Source organism: Asterias rubens, chromosome 1 (assembly GCF_902459465.1).
Source record: "Asterias rubens chromosome 1, eAstRub1.3, whole genome shotgun sequence".
Taxonomy (NCBI): domain Eukaryota; kingdom Metazoa; phylum Echinodermata; class Asteroidea; order Forcipulatida; family Asteriidae; genus Asterias; species Asterias rubens.
In genome coordinates, this window is record NC_047062.1 from 28,996,888 (window position 1) to 29,022,795 (window position 25,908).

At 36.9% G+C, this 25,908-nt stretch overlaps 1 protein-coding gene across 1 annotated transcript in view; it reads left to right on the forward strand.

Moving 5' to 3' along the window:
• Positions 1-3,317: 3,317 nt before the first annotated feature.
• Positions 3,318-25,908, forward strand: part of LOC117306956 (microtubule-associated protein futsch-like) — an 80,476-nt gene continuing 57,885 nt past the window's right edge. The window contains exons 1-6 of the mRNA XM_033791559.1: positions 3,318-3,433; positions 4,270-4,339; positions 5,849-5,959; positions 23,888-24,004; positions 24,799-24,890; positions 25,195-25,304. Of these exons, the coding sequence (XP_033647450.1) occupies positions 3,387-3,433; positions 4,270-4,339; positions 5,849-5,959; positions 23,888-24,004; positions 24,799-24,890; positions 25,195-25,304 (547 nt within the window). The 5' untranslated portion in view covers positions 3,318-3,386. The remainder of the gene's footprint in view (positions 3,434-4,269; positions 4,340-5,848; positions 5,960-23,887; positions 24,005-24,798; positions 24,891-25,194; positions 25,305-25,908) is intronic.

The window sequence follows — 25,908 nt, forward strand, 5'->3', positions numbered from 1 at the left end:
CCCCCCCCCCCATCTCAATTGACTGCCCCACCCCTTCCTTCTTTTACTACCTATTGATTGAATATGTCTTCAGGTAGAATGTTTAAAGTCTTTCAACAGGACTTAGGAGCAATATGATTGTGGTGCTTGTAGTTTGTGTTTTGAAGTAATAATATTTAAAACAATATATGTTTCTATTCGATTTGCCGTTCTTTTTTTGTGTGTTTAGCATGTCACCAAAAAAGTACTTTGAGAACTAGTATATGAATTGAAGTATCTTCCTTTTATTGATTAAAAAAAAATTATCAACAAATTCAGTGTGGTTTATTCACACTATAAAGAATGTATCAGTTCTATTTTTAGTAAAATACATAGTAATTTTAATAAAGTATAATACAACAATCAACATTTTTCAACTTGTGTAGCCATATATCACAAAATCAAAGTTGTATCATGTATAATTAAAAAATATATAGAAAGTGTTGAATGTGTTCCACAGATGTCAGCTACCTTTTTGTCCTGTAGAGACAAGAGAGTAAAAACATTTCATCGTTGAATTTTACACAAATTGTCAGTATATCTCTAGGTTTAGATAGTTTCATCTTTGTAGACCAATCCATTGCTGATAACTAGAGATTTCCCTCCCTTACTTGGACACAGATAAGTCCAAAGTTTGTTTTCTTTACCATCGATTGATTATGTTGACGCAACAAGACGCAAGCCCGTCGCAAGTCAAATGCAAGCGTAGATAAGTCACAGCAAACAGTGGAACTCACAGGTACTTGGCTTGATTTCACAAAGAATTAGACTAGTCCTAACATAGGACTAGTCCTAACATAGGACTTGTCCTAACTTAGGACTAGTCCTAACTTAGGACTAGTCCTAACTTAGGACTAGTCCTTAGGAGATATTAAAAATTTAGTTAGGACAAGTCATCCTAAATCAACTCATCCTAAATTGAGATAAAACTTACCCTTTGAGAAATCCACACCAGGACAGATTAAATTCACCTCAAATGGATTGGTCGACATAATGTGTATTAGGAATAACTTTTTGATGTAAGCTCTTACACAGAGGAAACAAAGTTACCACCATTTCCTGCCAAGTTAGATCAAACTAAAGCATTTAGCAAACTTATATTAGTTACGTAACTTTTTGTTATGTCAAGATAAATCTATTTAACCAATTGTCATTGCCAAAGTATTTGCATTATTTACCAAAGAATTTATTAGAGTATTGATGTTTCATAATTGTCAGGCAAACAGGAATTAGTGAGCTTATTCAGGGCCTGAAGTTTGGGGAAACATTTAAAAAATAAAATGCAGGCTTGTAGCTCAACATTTTTGCTAGATCAGAAAATTTTTCACAAGACCAGAATCAAAATGAGGAAAAAATATCCACAGTGTTATGACTAAACTGTTTTTCTATGAACAACTTGAGTGCAACTTTCATTTACTGTTATTAAACTCAAAGTAACCATTTTATGATATTGTTTTATTATCCCTGCTAAAATTCAGGGGGGATAGCCTTAATTTAACAATCTTTTAATCCAATATAAATATTTTTTAAAGTTTTTGTTTATGGTTAATTATGTTTAACCCCGTTATTGGTTTTAAACAAAGGAAATATTTGTTTATTACAAATTAATGACAAACCCCTGGATGACAAAAGTGAAACTTTTTAAAGTTATTTTACTAATTATTGTCATTAAATGCACGGATCAGATGTGAAAGGTTTCAGCTTGTGTGTAAATGTTGCTTTGTAAACAAAAGAAAAAAAATTAAGGTTGTATTTATGGCATAGTTTATTTTTATAGTATCGCTTTGCATAGTTTTTAAAGCAGGGTAAGTTGAATTTTATTTGGTTGAAATATGTAGTTTTTTTGGCAGCAAATTTGTTTGTTAAAAATGACATTACTGGCTGGGAGTCAGTCACCATGCAGCTACTGTTTTGCACTATTTTGTTTATGTGTTTTTGCTAAGTGTATCTGATTTTGCTAAATTAGTTTGAGTTTATTAAGCAGGTCTTTGATGTTTTACTCATTATTTTCTATCTAATTTGATTTTTTATTATTTATTACTAATATTTTTTACTCTTTTTCTAAATTCCTTCTGTTTGAATTTTGTTTCAAATTAACTGCAAATGGAAAGCATATTAAAATTAAGTTAATAATTATTACAGACTTTTATTAAATTGAACAGCATTTGCCTGTCTGTATAGTGCTAATTTGAGATCGCTCTATGATTGATTGATTGATTGATTGATTGATTGATTGATTGATTGATTGCTAATTAGATTTAAACAATAAATACTTTTGTACTGGTGATAGAAATAGAGTAAAAGCCAGTGATTTATGAAAACATAAAACCTGTCTGAGTTGGTGTATTTGCTTAATTGATTGATTTTCTGTATTTTATGTAATAACATTTTGCAGCTTTTGGTACGGTTTTAACTCCAATTGTAGGCAACTGGATGTTTGTTCATTTTTCTGGGAAAGTTTCCGACCCCTGCTACCACTCTTTCATCCGTTTTGAAATAAAATTCTATATCATTCACTCATGAGATATTCTTTTTTTTATAAAAGCGAGTTAAAAAGTGGTGTCATGATACGGAAACGTTTTCCGTTTTGTTTCCTAGTTGTGTTGAACATCTTTGGCGTGTAAAAGTTACTTAAGATTGTTCAAACTTGCACTCTTTCTAATAAGAAGATGATACCCATCTCATCCACCGACTAATAGCACTCGAGAAAAACGGAAGGGCGCCCTCTTACTTCGCCACTCTCCCTGCAGTTAGTTGCAACAACGGATTGTCGTCTGCTATGAGTTTTTTGCACATAGTTACTAGAAATAAAAGCCACAATTTTACAAGTGAATTTACAATATTATCAGAAAATACGAATGAAAAAAAGGATTTAAGTCTTTCCATTCAAAATAATTATGACTAATTGTTTCTCAGGTTGTAATGTTCAAGAACTGGGGAAATTCTATAAAAATGAAAGCAAAACCCATCAGCAGAATGATCAAATTGAGAGAATTATACTTAAAATGCTGCATTTCCAACTATTCAAATGAATAACCTAGGTACACCTTTACAACGAGCAAAGCTTTCAGATTTTATTTTCAACTAAAATATTAATAAGCGTACATTTTAAATGGAAAAACGCGAGGGTCGCTTTTTGTATCGTTTGTCTTTTGTCCGTTGCTGTACCACGTGACACCAGGCTAGAAATCCCATACAATTTCAACGAAACCGTCCGTGTGGGTCGTCTGCACACAAAACGCGTGTGTTATTATATCTATCTGAGATGCATTTTACTGTGGAGATGCTATTGTCAACAGTGTCGTGAGAGAATATTCTGTGATTTTTACCACCGAAATGTCTGTAATTACCATTTTGGTGAACCTGCAATGGCGAACGTGAAGGTAGCTGTACGTGTGCGTCCACCCAGCAAAAAGTAAGTTGTATTTAGTGTGATAAATGGGTTGTGTTTTTGTAGTGAAAATGTCCGAGTAGCGGTTAGGTTTGTAAGCGTGTGTCGTGTGTTTGCTCGACCGACCGTGAACAGCCATTCCCAGCCGACTCATCCACAGTTCATACGCTACTCGCTCTCTGAGACATACAATGTATCTTTATATGGCTTGTTTGTGTGGTTATTCGTTTGTGCTCTATGGTTACTGAAGTAGGCTGACAATTAATTTCTCTTTTTAATATGTTTGTGGTAAATAATGAATAGTTAGTATTTTGGTGGAAAGGGTTAATTAAAGTTGGTTGGGTGGTTGGGCCACCTCCACATAAACTAGTTTGCCTGGAGCGGTGTGTGCCAAGAAAATAAACCTTTTGTGTGTACGCATGGGGAGGAAGGAACTAATAAAATAATAATATTTTCTTGGTGACAACAAACAACAGTGCAAAGGGCTCACCTAATTATCCGTAGAAAGACCAGTTGAAATTTGTGTGTGGTAAAAATATTTGTGTATGACCTCTTTCTCTAAAAAAAAAACCTTGATTATTTATATAGTTTGCAAAATCTGACAGTCCTGAAAAAATAGTTGCCGGCTCAACTATACAGACACAGATATTCATGGAGAATGTACAGATGGCCCCTAGACCAAGAATATAAAAAAGGGGAGTAACGTGCCCCAGTAACTGGGTCTAGTTGACCTACTCAATTAGTTTGTAACATTTCAAGTTCAACTTGAAATCATTTCCAACGGGTGCTTGTCAAATGAGCACTTATTGGTTGAAGAACAAATTTGTGAGATTTCTCCTTTTTCTTGTAAACAATTACAGAGAGGTGGACGCAGGAGCTACCAGTATTGTTGATGTCAATGCAGATGTCTTAAGCATTACAAACCTCAAGGTAAATATAAGGCCCTTCTCACCCTGACTTCATCATCTCCACTCCTTCCAAATAATTAATACTTGTATTGCTAAATAAAAAATGAAATTGATAAGCGCTTGATATCTAAAAGGTCAAGACAATGGGACATACCCACGGCACGATTTTGAGGGAAGAATCGAAAAGTAAAACTTTTCTTGGACCAGGATACATGTATTGTGTGCAAGACCAGAATCAAAATTACACTGTTGATTTCAGCAAGCACTTGAAAAATAGAATCTAATTTCTTTGCCTTTTTCGGTCAAGCACTTTGATGTTCAACAGATTGTAAGATATTATCAGACTCAAAATCAACATTTAAAAAAAGAATGTTACTCTTTGAGAAAAACACTTGGACCATTGGCTTACAGTGGTCCTGAGTTTACCGGCCCTATGCTAAAATTACAGGCCTCAAGTCACCAAAATCTTAAAATTTGTAACAAAGCATTTAAACACAAATTGTGAATTTAATGTTTTCTGACAGTTTAGTCTTTTACTTTAAAATTGGTGTACCGTTTCCGCCTCAAATGACCTTCCTTTTTATTTGTTTGCTTTGTGCGCATACAAATATTTATGCAAAATATTAGCACATGTGTGGATGAGTAATTAATAACAACAAAATCAACATCAAAAGTTATTTATAAATTCAATTTATCTGGTTTATTGATAGCAGAACCTTTTAATGTCATGCATGCCTTGTGTGTACTTACTGTGTAAAATACTCTGCATCACTTATTGGTGATTGTTAGTACAGTGTCAAAGAATTTGACTTGTTGGCTTCACTTATTCCCAACAAAGAGAGTGGCCCACTCAGACTGTGACACAAGGCCAAATAAATAAATACAATGGTTCTCATAATACATATTGAACGTATTGACACTACAGTGTACAGTATTTGAACAAAGCACATTGTCTAAAATATTGGGATTCCATGCCAATGTATGAAGTGTTCTTCTGCCTTAAAACATTAAATAATTATTTTGTAATGATTAACCATTAATAACGTAACAAAATAATAAAAACAACACTAGCTCTAATCATGGGTTCAAAGGGGGCCGCAGAGGTGTTGATTTGCCTAAAATTTTACAATTAAAACACACCAATTCCTGATACCAGGTAAAAAAAAAAAGTATCTTCTTGCTGTTGTCCAATTCTCCTAACTGTTTTGCCCAAATTTGGGAGGGCAGCTGCCGCCCCCCCTCCCTGATCGTAGTATAATTAGTATAATTAGTATAATTAGTAAGATATATTATACCTCTGTCCAAAAACGACTTTGGCAGCCACTACGTTTGTTATAAAATTGTTGATTTAACAAATGTTTCTAAATTCAGTTTGTAGAAAATGAGAATGGTAAATAAAAACAATTCTTTCATAAAAGATTGGTTTAAATTATAAATGGAAACCAATCACAAAGAAAGGTCTTTGTATGGTTAGACTTAAAGCAGTAATAAAGAGAGGGTTGCTCTAAATTGTACGTATGGAAATTCTCAGATCCACAGCTCCGAGGGTGACAGAAACAGGGAGCGAGTCAAGAACTACTCGTTTGATCATTGCTATAACTCGGTAGACAGACACTCAGATAACTATGCATCTCAGGAGCTGGTGAGTCATATTTTATATAGTACAGTGTTTTCCCTTTTGTCAGATTGATGCTTTATGTGGTTCTATGTCCAATAAGTTGTAGGCAAACCTATTATACAAACCGTCAAGGAATCATTTACAGAGCTTTTAGTTTCTTGTATAAATTGTTATTGATTACAAAGGCACTGTGCCTGTATCAAATTTGTAAAAGGTTAAGAAATTGGTTGGTTCAGTGCAATTAACATTGTTATACTGTACAAATAAGTCTTAAAATAGGATGGGAGTCAGATAATTATAAATCATTTAAAACCTTAATTGAAGGACATCTATAACCAACTTATCATATTTTGGGAGAGGAACTCTGCTTTGTTCATAGATGGCTTATTAAAAGTTATTTACTTTCTAGGCCTGCGATCAACCAGGCCCCAGGCACCAGTGTACAGTACACCATGAGAATGTGAACATCTTGTTTGCATGCTATCATACATCTCTAAATAGCATAGCTAATTACTGGGATTTACCTTCTGAGCACCGGGGGGGGGGGGGGGGGGGGGGGGGGGGGGGGGGGGGGGGTTTCCATCTTGATATAAGCTATCAGCTGGCATGTCCTGTCATTCAGGTAGTGATGGCATCTAAGGTTGGCTAAGTGCCAGTCTATGGTTTACAACTTCTGATGCCTAGTTCATCATTGTCACCAACCCCTGGTACCCCCTAGGGCTAGACAATTATTGTACCAGTAGATAACTTATAATTTTATTAATGTTGATCAGATGCTTGTACTAATCTAGTTTGTCATCAATACGTAGTGTTGGGAAGTGAGATTCTCATTCTGGAAATTTTAAACAAATATAAGGACTGTGTAGAGTTGTAGTTTTCCCTTTACTGAACTGAATTGCAGAACCCATTGTTCCTGTCGTCTTCATCATAGATCGAAGATGGCAGGCCTGATAACTTCACAGAAATTTTTTGCTAAGGTGCAAGCGTATTTCACAGGTTAGCAGAAAAATTGGGCGGCCATATTGCGCGTTCACTGTGGATTGGCATTGTGACGTCGTGCGGTAAGCGCCGGAAGGTTAGCATGCCTTTTCGTGTGCTTACGGTTAGCAGCGCTATGAAATGGAAATCGTGCAGTAAGTACAAAATCAGCCGCTAAGCAGCGCAATGAAATTGGACCCTGATTGTTTCACAGTGCCAAAATGTTGAATCCTAATCTAGTACCTTTGAGAGGCATGGTTTAAATTAGCCCAGATGTACCCACTTCATGCTAGAATCAACATTTTAGTAAAAAGGAGATAGGGCCTACAATTTCTTGCAACAAAAACATCAATACTGCATCACTTTATTGCTTTATTTCCCAAAGGTAAATTTTTATAAACAAAAAACCAACAGATTCACTGACACTGCATTCTTGAAGCCCATTGTAGCAATCACATTCATAATTTAAAATTCACCTTGATAAAGGGCACTCCATTAAAACAAATTGAAATTGCTGCATTGGGTCATTTAATATGTGTCAGGCAATGCCAGTTTGAAGTTCAAGGACTGTAAATTAAACGATCCCTAAATAAATATATTAGAGACTCTGTGGAGACTAGGGACAACACATGTGTTGCAAATTGGCAATCTTCAGAATACTAAAGAATGGATAACTTGTAATTTGAAAAGCTTAGAGCTGTTGTACGCCCTATGAATTGGTTAATTTTGTTCCTGAAAGTTAGTTCTTGAATGCTCTTATTTATGCAGGCATGATACTCTTCCTACTTTCATCTCACACTGATTCTTTTGCCCTCATACATGTAGATATCAGGTTAATTTTTGTTTTAGAATAAAAATACAAATCTACTATACCAATGTGTACATCTTATAGGCAAGCTCCTTTTCTCAATAAAAATGTTTTTCCTTTTTTCCAAAGGAGGACCAAATATTTTATACCTGTCTATATCTCGTAACTAGGCAATTTAAAGTGCTAAACACAATATGCATGACAATTCTGCACCCATTCAGTGAAATTTGTACAGGTTGTTTTAAAAGTTTTGTTTTGAACACTCTGACTTTTATTTTTACCAATGAAGCTTTGAAAAGAAACCTGGGTATATAACTGTACACATTATTTCAAGAGAAGAGCATGTCACACATGATTCAGCATGTTCTTTATGCATGTAAGCTCAAGATAACCCACTATGTACACATAATTGTTTAGCACTTTGCTAGTATGGTTAGATTCACTTCACTATGAGATTGCAAACAAAGTGTGTACAGTCGCTATGTATCTCTCATTCAGGTCACTGTGTCATTAGTCAATCCAATGTCACGAACCATCACTAACAAAGGTCTAGGTTAAATCCCATGTTTTTATCAGTGTAATCCGTTTGTAACTTCACAGAATCGTGTAGCCCCATGATACCATATGATAGATCAACATTTTATAGCAATGGAGACAAGTATCCAATTAATAGAACCAAAAGCGTGTCAACTATTACAAGCTTATCATTAAGCTGTTTGTTCCGTAACCACAGTAAGCAAGAGATTACTCAATATTTATTAGTTATGTAAATAAGTTAATTGGTTTACAATTGAAGTAGGAGCAGGTTGCTAACATGGGAGCCAATGACAAACCATGGAGGTCTACCGCCATGGACAAACCATGGTTGAAGATTGTATCATTGATGCTAAATTTTGATCTTGTTATAAAGTGCACAAGGCACAAAAATATACTTGGTGGGTTCGATGAACATCAGTATTTTTAAAACAAAATGCATCATTTGACTCTTTTGGGATAGTAGATGATACAATGACACAGTGAACCATTTTATTTCCATAGGCCTATTACCTTCATTTCTGAAAGAATAACATTACCTTCATGCCCCTGGTCATTGCCTCAATGCCCCTTGAAATGTTGCAAAAAAAGAAAGTATCCTCTTTAGAAGTGTCCTTTACTAAGGAAAAACTTACTTGCCCGACAAGAATGCGTATCAGCCCTGAAACTGTTTAATCCCATTTGTGGGAACATACAAATTGAGAAATTAACAGTTAAAAGCGATGGAAAAGGTTGATTCAAATTTATCAAAGATTGTTGAATTATGAAAATAGCACACTTTTGAAGGCCTGATACTTCATTGGGTTTGGGTGGATTTGTCCAGTAGAAATTTACAATTTCCTCATAGGGTGCCTTTTACCAAGGAGAAAATGCCTTGGTGCCCTATTCCCTTTCAAAACCGAAGCAAACATGTACAAGCCTGCTTTTAGTTTTCCCAAGAAGTATCCATTGGTACAATGTACGCTTGCCCTTCTTCCAAGAGCATTATGTATGCAGGGCTGTGTCCAGTCCACACAAAACAAATACTTGACTCTGTTTCAATTGCAAGTGCACACAAGGGTTGTGTAAATTTTGAAGGTCAAGCCCTAACGGTTTAATAGGACTGGACTTTAAATATGACTTGACAAACCAACGTTCAGTACTTGTACAAAAGGGGGCATTTTAAAGAGTGTTTACTGTTGCTATGGGTGCTGCAAAAGTCCTTTACAGAATTGCTGTTCGAAAAATGTTAAGTTTGGCATCTGAATCATTTATTGTCCTCATATTGGCTTGGTGGGGGTTAGCGATGATATTGCCTAAAATTCTTAAAGACTGCTTTTGCTACATCCCTCAAAAAGGATAAATTTTGATATGCTAGGGTGGCATTCTAAATGAGGCCTATGAATTTTAAAATATTTTTTTCTCATACATGTAGTACAATTTTTAAAAGTACATCAAAGGAATTCTAGATTTGAAAACATGAAAGGCCTACATACTGTAAAACCTTTGTGGACTGTGCATTTTGATCAATGAGTATTGTTGTCATTCACAATCTATCTGAAAATAAACACTGACAAAAAGCATCTGCTTCTTATTTATTTATAGTCCATTCATAAATGTTTTGAAATAACTGTGAGGAGCATCAAATTGGCTGGTCCAACCACATTAGAGTGGCCTGTTTCTTTGTTCAGAGAGTGGTAAACAGGCCTCCTGGCCATACATCCTGAATTATGAAGTCTCTATGAAATTCCATATGAATGCCCGGCACCATGCTGTGTTCAATTACATCAAGAGCACACTGGGCGGTCTGGGTCTCATTCCAGACTCCTCTCGTTCAAACAGATGAGAGCGGCGATCCATAGAACAGACACTTTGCCTCTGACAATGAAGATGAGTAGAGACTGGCTCCAGAAATATTACCATGTAGACAAGTCAGCCGTGGAGGAATAAACTTTCACCATGGTTCAACAGTCATTTTACAAATTAATGGCTCATTCACCCTTGAAAGAGATGAAATTATAAGAATTTCTCAGTTTTTCTCAGCAGTAACCCCCGTAAAAGTACTTTCAGAGAGGGCATTTACAAAAGTACATTGCCAAACACAATTCCCATGAGGTTGGCTTACCTACAGGTACCAATAACTCAGCGGTGTGTTGACAGTAACTCGTTAATCTCAGAGTAGCATTGAGTTTGATGGCCTGTATTTACTGTTAGTAAACATCTTCATTTTTTAGACTGTATTTTGCTTTGAGGAACTGTTGTGTGTACTCGCGAAATCAAAACCAGAGAGAGCAAAAACCGTTAACCCTGCAGGTGAATTTAGAAGAATATGGGTGGGTAGTAAGCTTTAACGATTTTAAGCATTTAAGAATGACCAATTGAGAGTGTTGAAGATCCATCCCATAAGCTTTAAATTTTAAAGTCTTTCTCCAGAAGTAGGGGATCTAGTTTGCTTCAGATGGTATCAGTTAAAAATCCCCTCTAAAGACAGCCTAACAGATGTTCAGTGTAGTGAGCGAGTGTGACTGACCGTTTTTTTCTTCTTCTGGGGAGCAGAATGAATCCCCTTGATCCAACCTCACCCTTTAGTTTGTCATCAGGAGTTGCCATTGTCAAAATGCACAGCTTGGAGCAGGCTTAAAAAAGGGGATTAGATTAGGAAGGGAGATAATGCAATTGGGAAAAAGGGAAATTAATTCAAGGTCTTTTAAAGAGTGGGTTTACTCAGATGTGCAAATAATGAGGGAGATGGAGAGTGAACTAATTTCTACCTTTCATATTGCGTCCCATCGCACTAGTCCTGTTCTTCTTGTTTTATTAGGTGTGTTTGCTGTTATTATGTCAGCCAAAACATAATAATAACAGTCACTGCTGTCTGAAAGTCCATGTCAGTGGTTAAGAGTCTCTAAACGCTGGAGGTCAACTGTTATTACTGCACTTACAGCTAATAAATTAAAAGGCTTTTTTTGAATAGTGACAGGTGTTTACGTTGTCATAGTGACAAGGTCAATGCGGTATACAGTTTGTGTGGAAACTAAAAACTGTTGAATAACGGATCCCGAAGCGTGAGTACCAGTACTGTGTGTGTAATTCCGGTTACGTACACACTGCTGTGAGTGGTACACTAACATAAAGGGAGCCGAGTTTTATTGGAGTACAATGCACTGATAAATCCATGGTGTACATATTTTATTAACTAGAGAAAATTCATACTGCAGTCCTTTCCATAGGGCAGCTGTTACATTACTTGACAGTGAAAATGTTAATTATCTTACAAATGTCTCACTCTGCATAGTGCAATAATAAGTGTTTGTGTTGTCGGCACTAGTCAATATGCACCAATCGATATTTCTATACTCAAACTTATTGATATTTGTACCGTTGTCTCCACTAAATGAACCAGGAATGAAGTAAACCCTGCTTATTTGATTGATGTTGATGGTTAGGTGTAGGAGTTATGACATGACAAAATAAGTGCATAAAATACACTATTAAACGCATTAATTTAAATTTATACTTTTGTGTCAATGCCATATAGCATATTATAAAAATCCTTGCTTGATATGGAATGTACCCCTGCACAATGTCAACAATTTCTGCCATTTGGGGAGTCAATTCCTTCGTGGGCATTAACTCCTATTCAGCGGGTTTCAGCCAAACATCAAAAATTTTGGTCCAGAATGGCCAATAGTTTTGATTAAAAAGTTCTTCCTGCTAAAGTCTTCTTTTTGTTGCTTTTATGGCCCTCACAAAAACCAGTAAAATTGTTGTTAAATTAGCCTGGAGAAACTAATTAAGGCTATAATATGTGTTGGCCCTTATGCTCAATACAATTTTGTTCCCAAAGGGTCAATAATGCCTGTTTTTAAATCAACCAATGGCTACCAATAATTAGCTTGACCACTTAGATAATAAAAACTGACCACTTAGAGGCCTGAAATAACAGACTGTGCTGAAGGATGTCACTTCTAAATTTGTGTTCTTAGGAAAACCAGTAATATATTGTCACTAAAGTAATAAATGTTGGCTATGATGATCTACATTGCATTACTTGTTATTATGAGACTGTCACACTTGATCATAAAGCAGTGACTCAAGCCTTTAAAATGCTATTTCTGAAATACAATTAAGAGATTAATATAAATATTGTAACAGGATAACAATTTATGACTGAAAAGCATTAGCCAATTCCATTAGATGGGTTCAGTCACCAGTGAGTGCTTTTCCCCCGATAAAAATATTATAAATTAATGCTCAGTTTATCTTGGATGACTTGACTCATAGTTGAATAGGTACCGGTATGTATTTTCCAATTTCGTTAGAAAAACTTTTTGTTACATTACAACCACGTTCTGACCAAGTATATGTCTAGACGGATTTTTCCTGATTTTCTCATTTCTGGAATTTTCTTGGAGAGCAAACCAAAGTAGTTATTTTTGTGTGTGTGTTTTTTTGTTTTTGTTGTCAATCCTTCAGGAGGCATTGGTTTTTTTCATTTATCAGGTGAAATGTCATGCATTGAAATCGTTTTATGTTATCCTCTTCTGTTTGTATAAAACTAATATCAAATTTAAATCATTATAATAAAATAAAGAATGGGAAGTTATCATGAAGGAATGCTGAAACTTTACCACCAGTTCCAAGTTAACCCCATTCCATCCAAAAATTAAATGCCACACATCTATACCCCTTTAAGCTGAATAACCAAAGTGCATTTGACCTGTGGAAGTACATCAAATCCACTTGTGAATGGTAGTTTGCTCTGTTGCTCTCACAATACGTAGTATTTACACAGATTGGTAATATTTAGTTAAAGAAATGTAGACCAGTAGCAAAAGTCCAAAGGATCAACTTAAATTGTCTTTTTTATCTCAATTTCTCAGATAAAAGCTGTTTCTGCATTTAACATGTATGTCAAATGCACAAAAATGCACACAAATGCATTATGTAACAGAGCAAATACACACCATTTTGGGGTTCACCATGACCCAAAAATCAGAGATTATTTCACCACTGCAGTGCATTTGTTTTTACAAATTCAAATTTGATTTTAAAGCTTTTAAATTCTTAAAAAATTTTGTTACATGACGTATGTGTTACTTTTAAAATTTTTATTTCACAAGCTCATGAATATTTTTGAGACTAACGCATTTTGCTTGATTTTTACCACACAGAACTGTACAAAAACATACCGAATTGTGGAATATGGGACGAGTTACATTGTACATGTAATTCCAGAGAGTACTCTCATAAGAATATTAAATTGAACTATGAAATTGCTGGTTATTATTTGTTATAACGGGTAGATCAGGATGCTTTTAAGATATTTTAAACAGATGGGATGGGAATCATTTTGTGATAATCCCATCGAGATCTAGTGTCATACACACTCCTCTTAGTTTCCTTCTCATCAATACTGTCATGTCATCAAACCCAACCTGGATGAAATCTACCCCCAACCAGTCCTCCTTATGTATAGTTGTTAAATGTCTGTCGCGGTGATAGCGTTTCGAATCTCCCCAGGATTCCCATGCAGTATTCTCGTGAGACTGCTGGCGAGCATAATGCTTCCACAACTACATTCCCATTATTAAAAGTCGGCAACCAACAATTCGCGCGAAGAGCAGTGATCTCGCGAGAGCACCGCCACAACTCGACTATCTCACCGCGGCAGACCATTAACGTCTTGTCCACAAGTCTACCTCATGTAGTAAATTATTTACCATCATGCCTATGCACACAGCTTCCAGGCACCGGGATAGCTCAATTACTTTCTCATCCAACCATCTTTGTGAAAGTTCACCGGATTTGTCATCATCGAGCTTGATGTATCTTCTTGAAAGAGATAAACAGTAGACCTTATTTGGTTGTGGAAGAGGCCCCAGTGTCATCAGTGTTGTCTCTGGTTTGTTTTGACAATGATTTTTTTCCCCAGCAATGAGGGAAATTGATGGAATAAGCCTTTTTGAGATATGGCGGACACAATGCTAGTTGTACAACACTATAAGGTTTGGGTAAATTTGTGTGTATACACCCAAACCAAACAGTGCACTCCTACATTTGTATCACGTCCGCCATACCTCAAAAATGCTTATTAGCTGAATCTTCCTCTGCCATCTGGGAACAAAGAAGGTCCTTGATATTTAAGCTTACTCAAAAAAGTGAAGAAGAATATAAAAAAAAGCCTGATAATCTTAAATACTCCTTTGCAGATTAAAAATGGCATTACCTTTTAAAGGTAAACCCAATTAATTAACTGGAACCCTGAGTGTGGTTTTCAGTTATTTTTTTTAATTTTCACTACATAAAATGTGGTGGTTTTAAAAACCATATATTTGTGGTGTAGCTTGGAAAAACATTTTTGTATACTATGTCTTTTTTTTTACAGTTCAAATAACAATAAAAATGAAAGCTCAAAGTTCTTTGTCTTTAATACTGATCAGTCTGTCATCATTTGGGATTTGAGGGGTGTTTTTATGTAGAACTAACATCCATGATCCGTTTTGAAATATAAATCCTGCTCAAAAAAGCAGGATTTAATTTCAGTGAGTCACAATTTTTCCAGACCTTGAGCTTTGACCGTGTTCATCATGCAATACCAGTCCCAGGCACCACTGTGAGCAGGCCCCATGAATGTTCCCATCAAGCCAGCCCTAGGCCCAAATTTGGAAATGTGAAGAATGAGCAGAGCTACCAATTTGTCCAAAAATGAAAGCTATTTGAAAGGTGTAATCGGTATCTTTTCTTTAATAGGCTCTTCTTGTCTCAATATCGAAGTATCAAAAAATGAAAAGGTTGAACTTGTAAAAGGGCAAAGAAGGAATCTGATACATATGACAGTGAAGCGATGAAGTATTTCAAACTGTCACAGACGGTGGTAATTCTGATTTAACAAGGGCTGATTTGTTTTAATTATTATCCCAAATTTGACTTTTGTACATTCTTGCATGGTGCATTTGGTCATACGCAACTAAGTAGTTTCTTCATGACTGACTTTAGTGAGAGTGAACAATCATTTGTAAACATATGTAATGTAGATGTGGGAGTAATTTGTGAAGTCTGATAGTGATATGCAAAGTGGAATATGGACTGGAATATGTACACAATTCGAAATCTTTGAGCACATTACGAGCTTGGATTTTGAGATGTTTGCTAAATGCCATTGACTAAACAGACAGTATCCTGTTTTTAAGAAGAAGATCCATGATCTTTCCACATGAAGAGTAATGTTTTCACCCATACAACATTATCATTATCAGTTTCCCTTGTGGTTTATATTGATAACATTATCATTAAACGGGAAACTGTAATACTTAGATTCTGAACTGGGGATGACATTTAATGATCAGATAATTTGGCAAAAAATGTTCAAATGGGAGACTTTTGGTCGATCCTTTTTCACAGTTCTCGCAAGTAGTGCACTTACTTGCTCAGAATTACTTGCGCAGCTGCAAAAAGGTCCATTATGCCTGCTGCCGCTAGCGGCTCAAAAGTCTCCTGTTGTGTTGTAACTTGTGTATTAGCGGAATAATTTGAACATCTATCTTGGTCACTTAGCCACCCTCTTCTCTTCAACTTTGATTTGTTCATAAGTTTCCCTTGTGTATATTACTTAATATAAAAAACCCATATAAACAACACATCAAGTTTTAAGTCTATCAGAAAGCACTGAGCATCCTCCTCATATAAACTTTTGTGTTATGTTTCGGCATTGTATACTCTTTGGTTTCACTTAAGTTTCAACAGCTGGTGTTTATACTGTGGTTTCTCACTACTGCTATGGCCTCATCATGTAACTGTATGCGCTACGTTGAGCCAAGTGTATCATCATGGAACATTTTCCCATGTCTAGTGAGAGGCTTTCAAAGCAAATATTAGTTGTGGAAAGACACACCTAAAGCAAATAGAGGGTTCATGTACCGGGTAATATTGCAATGGTAAAAGATTAATTTAAATTTGGCGCAATTCTTGTGTGAAACAATTTTTAACAAATACCTCTACAGCACTGAGAGTAACAATCAGGTGATGATTTGTTTACTTCAAAATCACACTATGGTCAGACAATTCTTAATTACTGATCTTTTTGTACATAGCTGTAAAGAGGAGTAAAATTTTAAAAAGTCCAGTTTAGTCTGTGGGGTGAGACTCTGAGAAGGCTTGAAATTTTAGGCCATTAACAACTTTTGCATTTACACTAAAAGTAATTTTGGTGGTAAGCAGTTTGCTTTGTATCTAATTCTGTTTTTCTTGTAATATTCTCACTAGTCCAATATGTTGGAAACCTTGAACTATGAAGTGTTATGCACATGAGACAGTATTTCTCCAGCAGAGCTTGACAGAAGGGCTCACATTTTCACTGAATAATGGATGCCAGCCTGTTAGTTGAGTCAACTCTCTGTTGTCATTTCACAGAGGTCCATAACCTTACAAGATGTAGTTCATACTTCACCCTACCACCCACTGGAGCCCAGGACCCCAACTTTAAGGTTTATTGATTTGCTGGGGTAATCAGCAGCCTATGAAAGCGCTCACATTGATTTACCTCCTAGGTTTCTACTGGGTAGCAAAAGCCTTTTGTAAAGCACCAACAATGAACGATGAAAGAGTTATATTCAGGACTGGAACAGTTGGTAATAGGTGGTTTAAACAACATTGATCCAGATGAAAACAATTCAAGAAAGGTCTCTGAAACTAGGACAGTCAAAGTCTGTCATCCTGTTTTCTTTATTGTGTTCCTTCTTCTGATGATCAATTGAAATAGAGGGCTAACTGATGAATGTTATTAGGCATGTGTCTTATGTCAGTTATTTGGTTTCCAGTTTCTAACTGTCTAAATGAAATCCAGGCTTGCTGTTTGACAGTACCAATATATGGAAATCACTCTCTCTTGTTGTTGAGAATCAAATATTGTCTTCCTTCATGCCATTAGACCAAGTCCAGGATGACATTTTCTGTCAGCCCTTGTAGGGAAAACTGATCCAAGACGGTTAGAGGTTAAAGGAAGTCAGGAGGAGTCCAACATTGTGTTTATTGTAGAGAAAACTAAATTTCATTTCAAGAGGAAACTTTATTCCAATTATCAATTTTTTTAAGACAATATTATGAAGGACTGGTACAACAATGGTTTTGGGATGAGCACTGTTTATACACTTATCCCAGTTCTTAGTTTTTATGGAATGTGTAAATAAAACTGTTGGGCTGAAATGTCATTAAAATTACTAAGTAGGCAGTACACCAATGGTTTCAGCTTTAGTGAAAAAACAAACCATGCATACATATTAATTGGTATTGTTAGGCACTTCCGTCCGAGCAAATTAAATGGGAATGTAATTTAAAAAAAAGCCTGGTTTCTTTTTTTCGGGTTTCAACAATGTTCTGACTGATATGTATGTATTTCTGGGCGTAATCAAAACAAGTACAAAATGATACGTTCCTTACAAGTAATAAATATTCCTTCGAAATAATTATATTCCTTACATATATTACATATTCCTTCCAATATACATGTGATACATTTTTACCAAATAATATTTTCCTTGCTCCATACCCAGCTAACAGAATGACAAATCTACTTGATATCATTGTTTTGATATCTTCGAAATTGTAATCTACATGTTTTTGAAACTTTTGTGATTCAAGAATTTGTTGAATGTTTACAACAGACAGTTAGAGTATTTAAACTAGTTGCGATAACATAACCCTCCTCGCCGTCGGGAGGAAGGTTACGTTATCGCAACTAATTTAAAACCAGAGAGGATATTTCTCAAGGGTCTGCTGAAGCAATCACATCTGTCGGATGATGCAGCCAAACCCATTCCATCTGTACATGTAGGAATGAGATGCATTTTCTTCATGTCTTATAGTCCTATTGAGGTCCTGCAAAAGATCTTAAAGACTCAAGTTTGAGGAAAACCCAAACGACCGCAGCCCTGATCTTGTGAAACAACATAACATACTCTGATCATTATCAGCGTCAGTATCTGTCCTGAATTTCTGCGCTAGCTGCTAGTGTCACACAATAAACGCTTATAACGATTCTAAGTACGAGGCTAATTGTATTAATCTACAAATACGTTCATTGCACAGTTTATATTTCCCAAATCCCAAATATATTCTCCTTTATAAAAACAAAAACTGCATTGCTTGTTTTGCTACCTTTCCTTGCAGAATAGTGGAGGGGGTAGTGACTATCACTGTTAATTTGCAACGAGTGTTCAAAATTCTGCTTGGCGCCATCAGTAATATGCCTTTCCAACCAGTTCTGCACTGGTAAATTATTTAGCTGTCAGTTGAAGTGATTGGACACTCTGCAAACACATCACTGATGCATGGGTATGGAGGTAAAAAGTGGTGTACAGTTTCAAATACATCTTTTACATGGAGCATCTAAATATCTTGGGGGAGATCAGTTTATGAAAGTTGAAAGTGACACCTTATTACGGAACGCTGTACAGCAACTTCATGTTCTAAAATTTAAAACCGTTGTTCACTAAAATTTGAAAATGTTTGCTTGTCCAGAGTGGCACCCATCAAATTGTCCACTGGTAATTGATTAACCAGTCTACTGAAGAGGCTGGACTGGGCAGAAACACAACTTAAACACATCACAGGTGCATTCTGCGTAGGCAGGTGAAGAAGTTTTTAAAAGTTGAGATACTGGACTGTTTTTTGTTTTGTGTTGAACCAATACTGGAGGATGATGTGCTGTCAGCGAAACAACTAATTGAACATTGAACTTGTATCAAGTAGCTGAACCAGGGTCAGCCTACTTAACACACATGGATTCTTGTATTGTAGGCTCTATTTGCCTTGTCAGGCATTAGCTCTTGGTGTTGTCATGGAGGAAGAATAGACTCTGTTTCAAGTCTGTCCATTGGCATAGAGACTACATGTTTAAGCCACATTAGAGGGCGCAATGCTTTAACGGGCTTGCTTTTAATCTTTTTCCATGTAAACACTACAATCTCCGACTTGGATGTTGGAGAACCAAGATTTTTTTCAAATTACGACTGATGGCCGATATTTTCAGCATTAGTGAGCAAATTAAACCCTATAGTTTGGGGGAATTGTATGGAGGTCCAAACAGAAAAACATGGGTCCACTTGGGGACACTTGGGGCCAACTTCATGAAGCTGCTAAAGCAGAAAACGCTGCTCAGCCATTTTCTTTGCTAATCAAAAGTTTGTTGGAATCTAGTTGAAACAATGAAAACTTTATGGAATTTTGGTCGCTAAACTGTTCCAGCTAAGCAAGATTGTTTCTGTGCTGAGCAAGTTTTTGCCCTTTGTACACGCTTTATGAAGTTGGGCCCTGATGTTTACACAATGAGTTGAAGAGTAGCAATGGCATGGTTAATATTACAAAGTTTTGACTGTACCTCTTCATGCCCAATTGATCAGTGCTTATTATGGGCAATGAGGCAGCAAGCCACCCACTGTACAGTAAAAAGTAACTGAATGAAGTTATACCTGCAGCCTGCACTGTACACATGTCTTACAATTTAACAGTGTGAGCTATTTACAGTGCACCCAAGAGTCAACTTGTCAATGCCTACCTCCATGGTGTCACCATGGAGGTAGAATTACATTAGGCTTCCGTGATGTCACATAAGTTTTACTTGAGTTCATTCACTTGTCAATGAACTAGAAACATGAATGGGCTAGAACTTTTGAGGCTAACTGATGAAATCATCATAGAAAGTGGGAAAGATGTGTCAAGCATTCTGCATCAATGCCTATTTTGCAATCCTTTAATAGTCTGTTAAAATTAAAAAATCATAGTTTGGTGTGGGTGTGTGTCAAGACAAATATATAAAAAAAGGTCAATTGTTTTTATGTTGATTGTTCTGAATGGCCCCTAAGCTGTGAGATGTCCCACTACGGTTACAAAAAGTGTTTTAAAAGCAACATCTACATGTAGATAAATATTTCCCATTTCCCTTATAGAAATGTTGTTCTTCTGAAAAGGACCCTAGAACACCATGTCAACAAATATATGTTTAAAAATGTATATTTAAAGCTAATGTAGGGCATACACTTGTAATTGTACATCATTGGTCTATAGTCCTAATTGGATGTTGAGTGGCTTCCTCCATGATTATTTTGTGATAGAACTATACAGACACTTTAAAGACCCTGAAGGGCCTGTACTCAAACCTTGTGAGACTCCCATTTGCCCAACTTGATACAATTTTCAGGCTTTTTGTGCCTTTTCATCACATACAGTGTAAACCCCTACAGCTATAACATCAAAAGGTCTTCCTGGTTTGTATGGTGAGACCATACGAGACCATGGTGAGACTCTTGAGGATATTTGGGCCAACTGGGAGTGATTATTATGTGATAAGTCCTAGGCTGATGAGCTTTGCCTGTAGGGGACATAGGTTCCTCCTTGTTGGCCTTGGGGTATTGATCTATTAAAACTGCCAAGCAGGTACTACATGTACAGTACACATTACAAATGTACAGTATATCACACCTAACAGTGTATCGGTTTCTCTTATTGTCTGCTTGTTGGAACAGCAACTTGTGGGTGCATATATTGATTTGTTGATATTTATTGCTCTATATGCTTGGTTTGGGTACTTTTGTACCATAAAAAACACAACGTCCACCGATTTACATTAAACTTTGGTTTGGAGATAATGATGATAGAAAGCTTTACTTAAATGCTGAGTTGTTGTAGTTTTCTACAAATGAGTAAAACAATGTCACAAACGTAATCTTTGTAGCAGGAGACAATTTCTTTTAGCATGTTGGCTAACAACGAGTTGAAACTACTCTCCTGATTTTTTTTCCTCAAAACTTGATGACTAATGAAGATGAAATTTCTACAGGTAAATTAAAGCACATCTTCATTCACAGTGAGTAGGGATTCATGTCATGGGAAAAAAGAAAGAAAAAAAGATCTACAAAAGATATCAAAACCTTTTTAGAACTGAAATGTGTTATTGGTAGGAAGGGTAACACCCAGCCACATTTACACATTACTGCCAGGGTTCCAAGAACAGTCCATTGATTTTTATCTTGCTGTTATAAAGGCCTACATTTACTGCATTATTTTTCCACCTTGACTGGGTAGAGCCTACAGGTGTAGACTTATCAAGGCCAACCTTCATACAGTTGTTTTTATGTTAAATCCTTGTGAAAACTTTATAGCTTTACCATGCTTTTACTAAGCAGATGATAGCTTTACCCCCTATATATTCAATTTGCTAGTTGATCATAAAAAAACCCATCAATTGTTTGGATCCACATTACTACTGCCCATTTATTTACTACTGTCTGTAGCCACCGCCTTTTTTATATATTGACCCAATTCACCTGACGTCATCATCAAATGAATCTTGGATGCGCCATTTTGGTGGTCAATGACAATGTGTGTTATTCAGAGTAGTGCGCATTTTAGGCGACGCGGCGTTAATACATAGACCTATTGACCACCAACATGGTGAGCGTGGCATCAGTCGCCGCGTGTGACGCGCGTGCAAGGGGTCAATAGTTGATATCACCACCTCATAAGATTTACCAATGGAATAAGTAACCAATAACTAGAAGCTGTCAACTAAAATACAAGCACTGTAAACTTTGATGTGAAGACAAAATCAATGCACCTTAATTTACTCAGTGCATGGTGAGGTTCCGCTGCTGCATAAACCGTGGCATCAAGGGGGCAGGTGGGTGGGATCCACCTACTTGGAACCCTTGCCCCCCTTGCTCCTCTCCCCCATCTTGCTTGCCCCCTTCTCCCATCTTGCCCTCAAAATTGTTGTTTTAATTGAACAAATGAGTGAATTTATAGGCTACATTAAATAGCCCTGCCTAGTAACATGAGGGGTGCTACCATGACCTACAATTCTTGGGAATTTTGTGCCATCAATAGGAGACTTTCCAACGCTAGGTGGCAGCAGACATACCGGGTAAATTTCCATTGTTTACGTAGTTCTGAACATGCGCATAATTGTGAGAACAATGGATTTACCCGGTAAGTCTGCTGCCCTCTATCGTCCCAGAAAGTCTCCCATTGTTGTGCCATGTTTTCACTGCTCATAGGCCTTTTTTGAAACCTTTGGGTTTGGCTCCAGCTTCGGCCCCTTCAGTAGTTTTGAAAGTGTTTCTTTTCGGTATGGAACTTTGACCTGGCAAATGGTTCCTGAGCCAGAGCCCAAGCCATGGTTTTGAAATGAAGTAGGATCGAGATCAACCGTTTTGTCAACTGCTTTCACTGGATTCTTAATCCTCATAATAAATCAAATGGAGCCCATATAACTGGATTGATATTTATTACACAAAGCTCCTTTTCAATGCAGGAGTTGACTTTTGTTCAGCAGGGGTCTTGCATTTCACTGTCACCCCCATCAGTAACCTTAACAGTTGTCATGACAACTGTATACAATTGTTGATACAACTCTTTCAGGGGGCCAAGTCAACCTAATTTATTTACTGGCAAGCAATGCCGGGACGATGCTGGGGGATGACTGTTATGCAAAGAAATTATCCCACTGTTTTGTACTTTTGTTAAATAAGTAGTGATGTGTAGTATTAGCAGGCACAGCAATGCTTTTTGAGCCTTGGCTTGCCATCCGAATGCAAAAGTAAAATCATTTTTTCCTGCTTCTAATAAATGTGTTGGAGGGTCTTATAACTATATATTGCCCTCAGTAGGCAATGTTTAACATTCTTCTTAAAAACAGATTGAATTAAGACATTTCCAGTGTTCTTTCTTGCCTGTGTTTGTAAAAAACTGAGGGCTGATGTAATTGGTAATCATTCACATTGCATTTGACTGTAATTTATACATTCTCGCAGGAGATCCAGCTAAAATATTTTGATACAACGCATTTACATTGTACATAAACAGTAAGCATTTATTCAAACAGTAAACACATTGTAGAGATAACTGTAAATATTATGCCAGCAGCATCTTGTGAAATCCTCTAAAATCCCAGTATATTGATTATGTTTGACACCCTCATTCCTCCACCATACCCCCAGGGTAATATTGATCAAGCATTCTCTGAATGCACCCTGCCACCATTCCATGTTGACATACCACATGTAGGGTACAAGCAGGTTATAAGAAATCCCTGTTTCTTTTGAGGGGAACATGGTAAAGGAAAGTGTGTGTTTGGTTTTGTCATTAAGAGATGGATTGTGTAGGGAAAGATGGCACTGTATTGACTTTGTGTTTGTGCTATGGAGACTGCCCATGTCATGCTATTGTAAATGTACTGAAGGCCTATCAATTACATCATTTTGTTCCGCTGGCCAAATGTCAGTAAAAAAGCCTGAGGATCAGTAAGAATTCTGTCAAACTTCTGTCCAACTGTTCTGGCCTAACCCTGGGTCCAATTTCATTGAGCAGAATATTTTGCTTCACAATTTTCTGCTTAGCAGAAACATTCTACCTCCATGGTAGAAATGAGCAGGATTCAGTCATAAATTGTACACGTAACATAGTTCGGCTGGTAAACTTGTTATAAATGGTGAGCCTAATTTTGTTGCAACTTTTTGTGCTTTAGCAACTTTATTTAATTCAAGGGCCCTGTTTGGAGAAAAAGGGGTGGGTAAATCATGAACATGGTGTTATAATTATTTTTTTTCTTTGGTACATATGTAATTTTGTATTTGTTTTCTCTTTATTCTATTATACAGATATATCAAGAGCTAGGAACAGAAGTTCTGAATGCGTCTTTTGGTGGATACAATGCCTGCCTGTTTGCTTATGGACAGACAGGGTCTGGGAAGACCTACACAATGATGGGCGATGAGGTACGTACAGTGACGGAAGATCCTTTCACTGTCAATATAAAGGCAGCTCCCGTACAGCTTACAAACATTGAAACCTCGTTTGATATTTGAATTGTGATAATGAGAAAACATAGCTTAGCACTGACCAGTGTTCCTTTATTCCGCAAATACATTTCATTCTAACAGGTATGAGCAGGTGCGTTCCCCCTCCCCTTCCCCAATGACATTGAATAAATGAGCCCTGTTCACACTACTCTATTCCACGGGAATAATGGCCAGTAGATCGCTTTACCCCTGATCTTACCCAGCAAATGGGCACACCCTGGGGAAAAGCTACCCCAGGAATTCAGAAGGGGTTAGTGGTTAAATCCTGGGCATTGCTAATTCTTGGGGAATAACTGCTAGAGAGGGGTTTTTCCATTACCCCTGGTGGACAGTGAAAGGTCAAATGGCAAAAGCTAAGATGAGGTCAAGGGATAAAAGATGCAGTGTAATTTTTTCCTTGGTGGGGGTTGGCACAGGGGAGTGGGAATCAGGAAAAATGCCCCCCCCCCACCTCATAGTTGTTCAGTGCCCAGGCTTTCACTGTTAACAAATCATGATGATGGTGCCCTTTAAAAACACATGGCCCCTGGGATGAACTCCCCCACTTGAATGCAATATCTGCAGTCTACAATTAAACTTCCAAGTACTTGATGGGGGTATACAACTGCAATTGTTAAGGGCACTATTGCGTACTATGACAACAATATGGAACACATGTTTTAATGTGCATTAATTAAATACAATGTTTCATATGGTATTGACAACCACAGGTGGATATAGGACTGATACCCAGGATCTGTGAGGGAATGTGCAGCAGGGTGGATGACCTAGAACACGGTGTTACCTTCAAGATTGAAGTCAGGTAGTGTACATTTATATTGGTTCTTCTTGTGTCTTGTAAGATGGTATCTTGATATGGGGGATGGAAGTTTGATCTTTACTTGGAGGATACAGACAGATTGGGGTCATTGTCCTGGCCCATGAACCTGCAAGCACTAACTATTAAAGGTAGGCTCATATGTGAAAGTTAGATTAAAACAACATAAGAAAAGGTTCACTGAATATAGTGTCTAAAAAATGCTGAGAAAACAGCTAAAAAAAAATGTCACCATATTTGTACAAGATGAATTAATCCATCATGTTTCTTCAACCTTTTTCTGCCACAGCTACTTAGAAATCTACAATGAGAGAGTGCGAGACCTTCTTGCCTTATCCAATACCACCAAGTACACATTGAAGGTTAGAGAACATCCAAAAGATGGTCCTTATGTACAAGGTTAGTATGAAGCATTCATGACAAGTCATATCAGTGTCTTATTAATGGTTTGTTTGACATTTAGCAATTGTGGGTTAAAAAAAAGACAAATTTACTGATTGAGACCTCCAGATAAACGTGCCACGCTCTACCATGCAGTTGAGATAAGTAGCCATATGTTGGTGGTCTCCCTATTTTGTCAAAAGTACTCTGAGAAACAGCATGGTAAGGGGATCACCTTAAAGGGGGGCTGTCATGTTGATAAAATTAGGTCTTTAGCCATACATCTCTAATCTAGAGACTGCACGTCCACACACACTGGCCATAGATATGGCCACTGATATGACCAGTGTGCGGCGTGTGTGCAGTAACTGAGTTCATAACTCAATGTACAGCCGTAGGCCTGCTATGATTACGATTACAGTCCCCCTTTATAAGGAGATGCAACTTTTGTCTTCGATCACCAACTAATATCCCTTGCGGTTTATCACTCACTACTTAACAGTTAAACATTTTGGCTTATACATTGCTCATTCAAATAGCATGTCGGAGCAGATTCAAGCAATTGTATCTCTTACCATTCCAACTGCCCCCCCCCCCTCTACTCCCTCTTAGGGCATCTCAG